The 12,146-nt window shown below is 33.1% G+C and overlaps 1 protein-coding gene across 5 annotated transcripts in view; it reads right to left on the bottom strand.

Annotated features, from left to right (window-relative positions):
- Positions 1–12,146, bottom strand: part of DIAPH2 (diaphanous related formin 2) — a 918,351-nt gene that overhangs the window by 683,380 nt on the left and 222,825 nt on the right. For all 5 annotated transcript variants that reach the window (XM_077988110.1, XM_077988112.1, XM_077988113.1 and 2 more), the window contains 2 exons: positions 9,323–9,459; positions 7,290–7,398 (listed from right to left, as the gene is read on the bottom strand). In XM_077988110.1, coding sequence (XP_077844236.1) covers positions 7,290–7,398; positions 9,323–9,459 — 246 coding nt within the window. The remainder of the gene's footprint in view (positions 1–7,289; positions 7,399–9,322; positions 9,460–12,146) is intronic.

Raw genomic sequence — 12,146 nt, 5'->3', positions numbered from 1 at the left:
GTACAGAGCAAGTTAATTGAGAAATGGAGTACTTTCCAAGCCAATGGAAGTCATGTACAAAGGTATAAAAGGTAGAGGAATAAAACAGCATAAAATCTATAGGAAACAAAGTACAATATAACTAGACTAAAAACATATGTAGAAGCGTGGTGGAATATGAGGCAAAAGAGAAAGCAACAACCAGATGAAGTATTTTGTTTGGAATAGGACTAGACTGTAATTCTAGAGACTGTGGGAAGGCATTGTTGGACTTTAAGCAGTGAACTATGGGAAGCCAATGTTGGACTTTAAGCATTCTGAAGTGCATTTCTGAGAAAAGCATTTCAGAAAGACAACATTGTGGAAGATAATTTAAACGGGGCCATAATGAAAAATAGAACATAGGGAAAGGATAAAATAGTGAGATGTAACAATACTCTGAAATTTTAAAATGGCAAAGTGAGGGTGCAGAGAGAAGGATACCATATCGAGGAAGGGAACTATAACATTAAGGATATAGAATTGATAGGATCTGGTGACTAATGGTATGGAAGATGGAGTAAGGGTAGATTCCAAGATGACTAGTATGTTTCTGCTATATGCTAACTGGTGGGTAAATATTAAGGTCAACCAGGATTGGGAACACAAGAGAAATGCAGGTCAAGGCTGGAGAGAGGTTTAGAGTAGGGAAAAGGATTTTTTTAAAAAGGAAGATAAGTATATTTAAGGACAACATTGAATTTGAAATCTAGTCAGGAAGCAGCTGAACATAGGGGGTCTGTGAGTTGGGAGGAAGAGAAGAGATCAGATAAAGACATCACATATGAGTGCTAGTTAATTGAAGCTCTGAGGATAGATGCGATTGCCCAAGGATTATCAATATGAGAAAAGCAAAGTACCAAAGGACTGAGGATCAAGCTCTAGGAATCTGCAAATTTAAGGGCCAAGCATAGAAATAAGAGAATTTAAATGAAACATAAAGGTAAAAGAAAAACAAGGAGGGCTTATGATATGGTTTGGATTTGTATCCCCACCCAAATCTCATGTCAAACTGTAATCCCCAGTGTTGGAGGAGGGGCCTAATGGGAGGTGACTGGATCATGGGGGCGGTCTTCCCCCTTGCTGGTCTTGTGATACTGAGTGAGTTCTCATAAGATCTGGTTGTTTACAAGTGTGCAGCATCTTCCCCTTCTGTCTCTTCCTCCTGCTCAGGGAAGCAAGGTATGCCTGCTTCCCCTTCGCCTCCCGCCATAATTGTAAGTTTCCTGAGGCCTCCCAAGCCATGCTTCCTGTACAGCCTGTGGAACTGTGAGTCAATTAAACCTCTTTTCTTTATAAATTATCCAGTCTTAGGTAGTTCTTTATAGCAATGTGAGAATGGACTAATACAGTTTAGTATCATGGAAGTCAAGGGAGGAGGAAGCTTTGATAAAGGAGTGATCAATAGTGCCAAATAGTGCTGAGGAAGCTAATATAATGACTTCAAAAGTGGCCAGTTGCTTTTTATATCATGGAGGTCACTGGCAACCCTCTATTACTGAAAATGATAGGTTTGACAATTATTCAGTGTTGAAACAGATTTAAAATAAAGCCATCCTTGTTTAAGTCAGAAGTTAGTTTTGTGTCAATACCAAAAATGACTACATTGTACAAATATCTCTAAACAACCTACCATTATAGTAATCTATTTTCTCAATGACAATAATATAAAACTGTCAATAAATAGAACAAGTTTCCTAAGTAATATCAAGCATTCATTCAACGCTTTATAAAATGCTAATTTCCACAAATTTTCTCCATATTCATAAGCCTTGATGCCTTGTTTTCTTATAAATGCACTTTCACTGACAAATGATTAATACTTTGTCCAAAGCTACTCCCTCATATGTGATGGTCTGAGTACACTAGTGGCTAATTTACCAGTATGCTTACAGTAAAATCTCAACACTCAAGAACCACTGTGGAAAGAATCAAGCCACATAGAATAGGTCCACGTATCTGTTTATCTATTTAAGCATCAACATCTTGTTTCATATGGGACACTCTCTGAAATGAATTATATAATTCTCACATTCTTATGCAAAATAAACTAGATATAATTTAACAATTTCCTGTTGAGTCAGGGTCATCACTAAATATGTGAGTTAGTGAGGTATGGTGTAACTCAGTATTTCGGGAGGTACTGAAGTGTGCAGGGCTACTAGCCTCCACGCTCTGTGAAGTCTATTGTTATCATTTGCATTCCAGTTTCTGTCTTTTCTTACATTTCTATCTACCCCTCTCCTGTTGTCAGCTTGTCAGTTGTCACTTCTTGATGATTCCGGTGTATGATTCTGGAATAAACCCTCTCCCAACCTTCCAACCTGCACTTCTAGTCTGCTGTGGATGTAAACAGATAATTGGGTTCATTAAGATAACATATGAAAAGAGAATAAATAGGCTCTGATTAAAAGCCAAAAAGTCGTTCTCACCATGAGGTTTACTTGATAGATTTGGTGACATTTGTAGACTGCTCAGATTGTTTTATTTTATTTTTGTTTCATTTTTTAGTTCTCAGTTATATTCCAAAGGACAAATCTATTAAATAGGTGAGGAATGGATAAGTGAAGCTATCACACATCAGGAAAGGGCATATTTACAGCTCTGTTTTTGTGTACCATATCTAATTACAACATGTGCAAAGTTCATTATTATTTTCAGCATGTTAGAAAACAGTTTTTAAATGTATTAAATTATGCTACTACACTTCTTTGTATATACTGAAATACTGTAAAAACATGGCACCTTTCAAACTAACAGCAGCCTGTGAAGACTGGGGCTGTTTTGATAGTACATCACTGTATGTTAACTATACTCCTCTCCCTTTCAATAAACTGTTATTAATGCTCAGTACACCTTAGGTTTCCTACCTGGCTATCTAGAAAGCAGTTTGAACTAGATGCTGGTATTACCTCACTGTTTTTTATGAAGTGACTGCCAGATGATTCTGGCCTCTATTTTACCTCCTGGAAGCCCTTTTCACCTCTCATCCTACCGTAGTACTGCTTCTCTATCAGCAAAGATAATTTATGAAAAATGCTTACTTGTCCCTCAAGGCCTAGTTAAAATATCACCTCATTACTGAAGCCTTCCCAGACTTATGCAAGACATAGAAGAAACAGATACAGGTGGGGAAAGTCAGTTATTTCAGGCAAAGTGTTCTGCATGATAAAAGGTTTGAGGGCATTTAAAAGTCTACAGCGTACCTGGGAAACACCAAATGTAGTATGGCGCAAACATATGGTACATTCGGGAGAATGACAGGCTCAAAGGCCAGAATATCAAATTAGGGCCACAATGAAAAAGTTAGCAACGGGTCATGAGCATAGATTTTTAAGAATGATAATATATTAGAATTAGACTTATTTTTTAAGGATAACTGACAACAGTGTAGGGCATTTGTCTGGAGAGAAAGAACATGTCAATATGGGGTACTAATTAGGAAATTGTGGAAATAATATTGGTGGGAGAAGATAAAGGCAGTGGAAGTAGAGTGGGTTAGATTCACAGTCAATACTCTACTTTGTAATAAGACTTGATGACTGAATGCAGGGGATAAAAAAGAAAGAAGTATTGAGGAAACGTAAAGATTGGGTAGATGATACCTCTATAACCCAAAATAGGAAACACAGGAAGAAGAGGAGACTTAGGAAAAATCAGGTTAACAGAAAGAGATAATAAGCTAAGTTTTAATATAAAAGGAGTTACAGCTTAGTAGTTAAAGCACGTTATCTATAGCCAGACTCCCTGGTGTGTAATCTGTGTTTTCCCTTCTATTCACACTGTGACCCTAGGAAAGTTATTTAACCTCTATAAGCCTCGGTTTAATTATCTATAAAATGGGGATAATACTTCTATCTCTCTCATACAATTGCTGCGAGGTTTAAATGAGATAACATATCAAAGTATTTTAAACACTGTCCGGCATATGGGTTATAAATGTTATTTTTAATTTCTCAATTTTATGATACTACTGAGCTGGATGTATAAATCTGGAGAATCACTACCACAGTTGGATTGTAAAACTAGAGAAGCAATTGAGAACATTCACGGACAAAATTGTTTTAAAAAGTATGTGTCTGTATGTATAGACATATACATACATATAGATATGTGTATGTGCATATGAATGTACATAAAATGATACTAAAAGAGGACCAAGGATAGAACTTAGGGAACAAAATACCTAGGAAGTAAGAGGAGGAGAAATACATTAGAAACACAGAAAAAAAAAAAAAATGAAGGTAGAGAACAAAGGAGAGAATGGTGCCTAGAAAGCCAAGGGAAGTAACATTTTCAAGGAGGAAGGTGATCAATAATGCCAAGTGATCAGCATTGGAAAGAAGCCATTGGATTTTGAAATTAGATGCACACTGTAAATCTTTTTGAGAACTGTAATAAAGTTGAGTTGTAAAAGGTACAACTCAAAAACATAGAAAACAAATATGGATTATTCTTTTAGAGGCATGGACTTTAAAATGCAAAGGAGAGACAAGAGGCTAGTTAGAAGGTTAAGTCAGATCAAAAGAAGTTGCTGGTGTATAATCTGTGCTTTTCAGAAGAGACCGGAAAATGCTACTAAGCTGAAGGAAAGTCAATGAAGAGAGAGTGTACGAAGATATGCTATTTATCTTCCACCTATTTCTTGAACTCCTGAAGATAATGAAAATACTATCACAGGTACAAAATTTCACTTTAAAGGTAAGCCAGGAAAAAAATCTGTGAGAAGTTAATAACCTTTTTTAAAACCCCCAAAAGGGGGGAAAATGTATATAGTTGTTATTTAAAAAAATAATTAGTCCTGTATTTTAACAAAATTACTTCCCGAGACTGTAATAACATTTTGGGAAGTCTCAGGATACTACAGAAATAGAAAAGTAATTCTGTTAAAATACAACACTAATTATATTTTTTAAGCAACAGATTTAAACTTTTGGGTTTTTGTTTCTGTATTCTGAATATATTTTTGAACTTTTAGAGGACATCTTTTCATTCACATTAGTCTAAATAAACAAACTTACTTCACAATTCTTGTGAGAGTACTAGTCTCTGTATATAACAAATTACTAATTTTTGTAGCTCATTAAAATGTGAAATTTTAAATTGTGGTTTGCATATCTTTGCATCTATAATCAGTATTCAACAAATTCTTGAATACTTAACAAGACGTCTATGATTCTGCCATATGTTACTTGTTAACAACTTGTCACTTTATCATTCCATTCTGTCCAGCTTTCTGAAGGCTAGCAAATGTCTTTCCCATCTCATTGTTTGGGGTGAACTACTCATTGGCAGAGGTATCCCTTCAAAGTATAGGCAATGCAGTATTCAAATTCTGGCATCACAAAGGCACAGGTTCAAATTACAGCTCTATCCCTTAACAGCTGGGTGATTTTGGAGTGCCTTTTAGCAATTCAATTCCCTGATCAGTAAACCAGAGGTAATAATACATAACTCACAGAGTTGTAGCTAAAAATTTATTTAAAGAAGATTTTAAAAATATATCAATGTATTTGGCCCATGTAATGAAAACTTTGAATATAAATAAAAGAGTTCATTCCTACTCAACAAACTTTCAGAGAGAAGTACAAACATACACATATAGCTGAAAACCAATGAAATTTAGTTAGGTAAGCTCAACCATAGGAACATGAACAAAACTTTCAAAGTCATCTAAAAAAGGCAGTCTTCAACCTTTCAGTAGAGGTATAAAATTTTATCAAGATTAAATTTTATAAGAAACAATGTATTATTTTAAAAAACACTGGAAAAAATATCCTAATCTTTAAAATATGTAATATAATCTCAGCACTTTGGGAGGCCAAGGTGGGCAGATCACCTGAGGTCAGGAGTTCAAGACTAGCCTGGCCAACATAGCGAAACCCCGTCTCTACTAAAAATTAAAAAATTAGCTGGGCGTGGTGGGGTGTGCCTGTAATCCCAGCTACTTGGGAGGCTGAGGAAGGGAGAATCACTTTGGGAGGCAGAGGTTGCCGTGAGCCGAGATCGCGCCATTGCACTCCAGCCTGAGCAACAGAGCGAGACTCCATCTTAATAAATAAATAAATAATACATTTGACATAGAAGTGCACCATAAAAGTTGATCCAAAATGTTCAATATAGTTGGAGTAGAAGTCATGATTAACAAAGATCCTTCAATATTTGGAGAGGTATTACAATTTTGTAACATCACAGATTCTTTTAGACAAGCCAATTCATCTATCTGATGCCGTTTCAAACTCTGGCAAACAAAAATACAAATACTTCATAATACATAAAAAAGGAGAAAATTAATTGTGTTTGTTTCACATCAAGCAAGAAATTTTAAGAGTTAAACATTCGATGCTGAGTAGCTTGACAAAATTAAATGTGGAAACTACCTTCTCTTTGTTGAACAACAATATGAGAACTAAAAAAAAAAAAATTCAGAGTTTTCCATGGTACATTAAATGGTATACATTGTCTAAAAGAGAGATTAGCAGAGACCAAAAACCTGGAATCAAATTCCGACTGTGACACTTAAAAACTGTTGTCACGTTAGACCAGTTATTTAATCTTATTCGTCCCGTAAGCAAAACAAAGATACTATAGTAATACCTACATATCTAGGTTGTTGTGAGAATTAAATCAAATAATATATACAAATTAAAATGTTTACTGCAGGACCTCACATCATAAATACAACCAATAAATATGCATTCTCATCCCTCAAGAACAGAGTTATTCATAAAATGGATCATTTCCTGAAACCATCTAAGTAAAGATAGTGAGTTTTGTCATTTTCTAAAGAAGGCATTTAGTAAGTTGTCTACACAGGGCTATCAAATGAACGCTAATCTAAGAATTGCAGTTCATACGCTTCTATTCCGGTGAGTCACACCTTTGAATGTTGTCTGAATGGCACAAAGAGAGATGTGTTTAAGTGTCTTAAATTTCTACAAGCCCACCAACTTCACTAAAACTTGTTAGGATAATAGCATTGGCTGAACAGCTTGCCCTTTTGCCTTGATTATTGCTAAAGCTTCAATTTCCCTGGTTTATTACTAAATTCTTGTCTAAATATCAATGACAGCCATAACTGCCACATTTATAATAATTCAAAAGTATTTTTCCTAATTTTAAACAAATTGTAATTCTCACAAACTAGCAACAGAAAAATTTTAGTTTTACATTCCGTACTACTTAAATGCCAGCTAAAATGGAGTTGACGTCATACAAAATGAGTACTTTAAAAATAACTCTAGAAGCAATTTAAGACAAAACTAACTCACCTGTAATTGCAAGGCTTCCTGATTTTCTAAACCTTCCACAATTGGTGAAAATCGTTCCCTGTTATTTCTTTCTGCTGCTGTTGTTATAGCCCCTAAAAGTTTATCTAGACTGTAGAGAAAAAAGAAGAAACAGAAATGGGAAATACTTCTTATACATACACTATGAGCATAAGTCCTTTCAGTATTCCCTGTTTTCTTTCTGGTATTTGATGTTTATATGTACCATTAGAATTTTTTCAAATTATCATTTGCTTTTTTGATGGAAATTGTATCTTTTCAAATATGCACACATACTGGAATGGCTAAATCAAGCTAATTAACATGTATTGCCTCACATACTTACATGTTTTTGTGGTATGAACAATTAAAGTTTATGCTCTTAGGAAATTTCAAGTATATAACACACTGTTATTAACTACAGTCACTATCACATAAAATAGATTTCTTGAACTGATTCTTCCAGTCTAACTGAAAGACCATTACAATATAGGAATTGTGTTCCTGTACGCATATTTCTTTAAGTCAAATATTGATAGCTCTAAATAATTTTAGGGTATCAAAAGGAAAATTCGATTTTAAAAACTAACTTTCCTGGGTGACATTAAAAAAAGAATACTTAAGTGATAAACATTAAAATTTAAAGTTTCAGGTTTTGATATTTCATGTGTTAACATTAATTTCACTTAAACATAATATGGCACGTATAATTGTTAACAGTTTATTGGAGCATAAACAGATTGTAATTTTATAATAAAGATCTGGAAAGAGCGATCATTTTTTAAAGAATTTTTTTAAATCAACATTTTTTGACTATGGAAAAAGAAAAAAGACTCTAAAAAGGAAAGCCCAAGTAATTAAAGAAGAATGTATAATTATCTAGCACAAGAAACTTATTAACCTGACCAAAAGTATTGGTAAGTATCTCCATACAATGCCTAAAATAAATCAACCTCTATATAGCATACTACTCTTATCAAATTATATCTGAAATTATAATTAAATCATAACAGTTATACTGGACTATATTGTATTTTATTAATATTGAAAATCTAAGTGATAAAAAATATTTGTTACACATGTATAAACTGACTTTTTAAAAAATAAAATCTAAGGATCCTTGCTTTTACATATGTTATCTCATTCTCAGTTTGTTATCATTGAGGTGAGACTAAATATGGTAATATATTTGTTTAGTGTTTGTCTTTTGGTTTCTGAGGACAGTAGCTAACACTAAACAATATCTCATTTTATTCTAACAGTTATGAGAAAGTCAACATATTGCAACATCCTTAAATCTTTGCATAGTCCTGTTCTGACTCAAATTGACATTATTACTATCACGCAAAGTGTTCCAAGGAAATATTTTGGTTTGGGTCCTTAGCAGATATTTGATTCTTTATCACAAGGGTTTCTTATAAACTAGACTTATTAATGTCATCAAATCTGAAAGTTTGCTTCTGATTCAGTATTATTTCCATAAGATGTGATCAAATGCACGTTCAGCAACAACTTGCTGCATTTGGTGGCATATACACACTTTGAATAATTATCAACAACCGTTTTTTTCTTTCTAACAGGTGGGGTTATTTCACTCTACAAATAATTTTCATTTACCATGGCATATAAAGTAAAATACTATTATAAGATAATGCAAAATAAAGGCATCTATTCATATTGTGTGATATGCAGCACAGTGTTTGTGTATGTATGTGTGTGTATTTGCCAAAATAACTCTCTGACTTTTGTCCACTGTCTAACGATTGCTGTACCTCCAGCAAAACAAAATTCTGCTCAATCACTTTGAATCCAACTTTCAAGAATTTCCCACTAGGATTCTATCTGTTTAAACTTAGTTTCCATAGTATCAACAAAAAAGCCAAAATATAAACAGGCAAGATAAAAATTTCAATCAAAAATTATCTAAAATACTGTTTTCATGAAAGTTATCCAAAGAAACAGAACAAAAGTAGGACTTATCAATTTCCTAAGTGTCATTTTCCATGCAGCAAATATAATAATATAGCAATACTTACATGTTCTCTTCTCCAACAATGCAAATAGCAGAAAGTATTTTTACTATTTCAGTCATCATGTTGGGTTGTTTGGGGTCAATTGCTCTTGCCAATAGTAAAAGACTTCTTTCATCTCCTAGAATCCTTTGTAATCCAAACTAAAAAAAAAAAACAAAAAACCTTCATTCAGAATGTCTATGGAATATATCTTTAATTTAAAAAGGCAACGTACAACCATACCCCCACAATGAGGTTCTACCTAATTATATGAATATTCTTCAAATGCAGTTATCTGTCTTTGTTTTTTATATGAAATGACTGCATCTTGGAGTTGTTGCTCCTTGATCAGATATGATCTCCATTAGCCTGCCCTAAAAATTCCATAAATTTGGAAAAATATGGGAACAATCAGTATTTCTTCAACAAAGAATAACATATAAAGCACATACTGATATGATTTTCTAAAGTAATTCTACTTATGTCATTGGGTCTCCCTGGAGATGTCTGGAATTCGTGGTTAAATTGTCCAATATGTTTGTATGAAAAATTAAGGCGAAGAAAAAGAGAATTTTTTTTAAAAAAAGGCTCTTTTGAATACTATATGCCAGTATAAACCTCAGTATGGATATTCCCATGCCTTCTCTCTCTTATCTTCCCTGATTCACACAGCTGTGCTGCACTACAAACACTGTGAACCTAAAGAAATGGCACCTGGGTTTTATTAAGTGTCACAAGTCAACTAAGGAGAGAAAACACCATTTTCATTTATTTTCTAAGCATGAGTATCTGTGTGTATGTGTGTGCATGCATGAATTTAATAAATAAGAAATTTTAATTAAAGTCTAAAACTTGAGTTTTCATTACATTAAGAAGGCAATATATTATTTTATCTTTGTCCCACAAAGTATTTTTCAGATTTCTTATAAAATATTTTTGCTTCATTTTACAGTCTAATGGTGAAATTGGATATTTCATTGGAGCAAAATTTCCATTTCAGCTATACTTTAGTTAATTACCAGCCATATGAATAGTTCCATCAGCCCTAATTTAACTTCTAAAAGAACTCAGAGTGGCAGATGGGGAACATAGCTAAAGCTCTTAAATGTGAGTTTATCACAGGTCATAATAAATAGGAAAATATATGGAGATAAGACCAAAAAAAACAAAAAGAAAATGCAAGAAACAAGTCTGGAAAGAAGCAACAAAAACAAAATAGATAAGTATGCATAAAGGTGGCCAGTAGATGATTAAAAGTAATGAATATTAGTGAAAAACACATTTGCAAAACTGAGAGACAATGACCATGCAATTACCAAACTTAATAGCTTTATGAGTCATTGAGACTGAGTGAAATCATTAGGTTTTAAATTTTTTTACTTAATGTTTAAAAGTAGTTTTTGATATGTAGAGACACATCAAATATAAAAAAGAAGACATGAAAAATATATCTGGAAAATCATTAATTCAAACATCAGAGCAATATTATAGTACTGGAAGTTAAGAAACAATGGGTTGCTTTTTATGATCCTATTTTTACAGGTATTGGATAAAATAAAGGAGTTTTTGAAGTAGGTAAACTCCATGGGGCCAAAAAATTTGATGTGTAAGTCATTTTGGATAAAAGTTTAATTCCTTGATCTGGACAATTTATTCCAACATGAAGTGAAAAGATCACTGTATATTTTCTATTCTGAATGCATATTTTATGTCTATTGTTTCACATGTCTGTAATTCAAAAGATCCATTAATCCATGCTCTGAGCACCTATGTGCAAGACATTAATGTGGCCTAACTAAAAACATCAATTTTGAATAATCTAAGTCAAATCATAATGCTTTTCGAAACTGCCAAACTCTTAAGAAACTGTTGACAAATCAAAGTATGTCCTGTTAAAAAAAAAGGCTCTATAAGAATCTTACTATTATAACTCTCTCTAGTGAGTGTCCTGATTAAAATTACTTAGTATCCTAAACAGCCATGAAAATTGACAACATGAGTCAGTAAGAACTTAGAACAAAGGGTCCTATAGCTAAATTTACAGATGAGGGGACTGATACTCAGAGAGGTCAAGTAATTTTCCAAAGGCCACACAACTTATTAGGAGCAAAGCATGAACTATATCTCCTGAATTCTAGAACTGTGTTATCTTTCCATTATGTCATTGTTTCCCTCGATTAAAGAAAGAGATCCATCTTGAGCTGTGAAGAAGCAATGCTCATTACTTCCTTGTTAGGCATCAGATTCTATTTAACTTTGTAGCCAAGGACTAACAGCCCAGATTTTGAGAAAATCTGTACTAGTAGTGATGGGAATGTTTCTGTAAGAAACTTCCAGAAACAGTACAAATAGCATATTATATTCAGGAGTCTCATGTCCACTAGCAAGCATTCATTGCATATGCTGATATAGTAACATTCTTTGCTGATACATGTATGTTTAATATATAAATACTTATATATATTTCCATATGCTTGAGACTGTTTATAGATTAACACATAATCTTATTGCATTGGTTATTAATAGCCATATTTTACATTTGGCAAACTTATACTTATTGTTATAATTATTTCTATTATCTATTTTGAGATTATTAAAATACTATGTAAAGGGAATTAGGTAATTAAGTGAATTAGTCAGTAGTATTTTATCTATAGGTATGAAGAGGTCATTTCTAAGACAGTAAAACAAATAGTTTATAGAAAAAATACTGTAACTTCATAACCTGAGTAAAGCCTATTTTTAGAAAAAAAAACCATTGTCTAAAATTCATAGGGTCCCTTATAATGCAACTAGTATTATACATATACATAAAAAGCCCTGCAATTTTTCAGAGATGTTTTATATG

The sequence above is a fragment of the Macaca mulatta genome, chromosome X (assembly GCF_049350105.2).
Source record: "Macaca mulatta isolate MMU2019108-1 chromosome X, T2T-MMU8v2.0, whole genome shotgun sequence".
NCBI classification, from domain to species: domain Eukaryota; kingdom Metazoa; phylum Chordata; class Mammalia; order Primates; family Cercopithecidae; genus Macaca; species Macaca mulatta.
The sequence above is the reverse complement of the archived record's forward strand: the minus strand, read 5'-3'. Positions and strand labels throughout refer to the sequence as shown.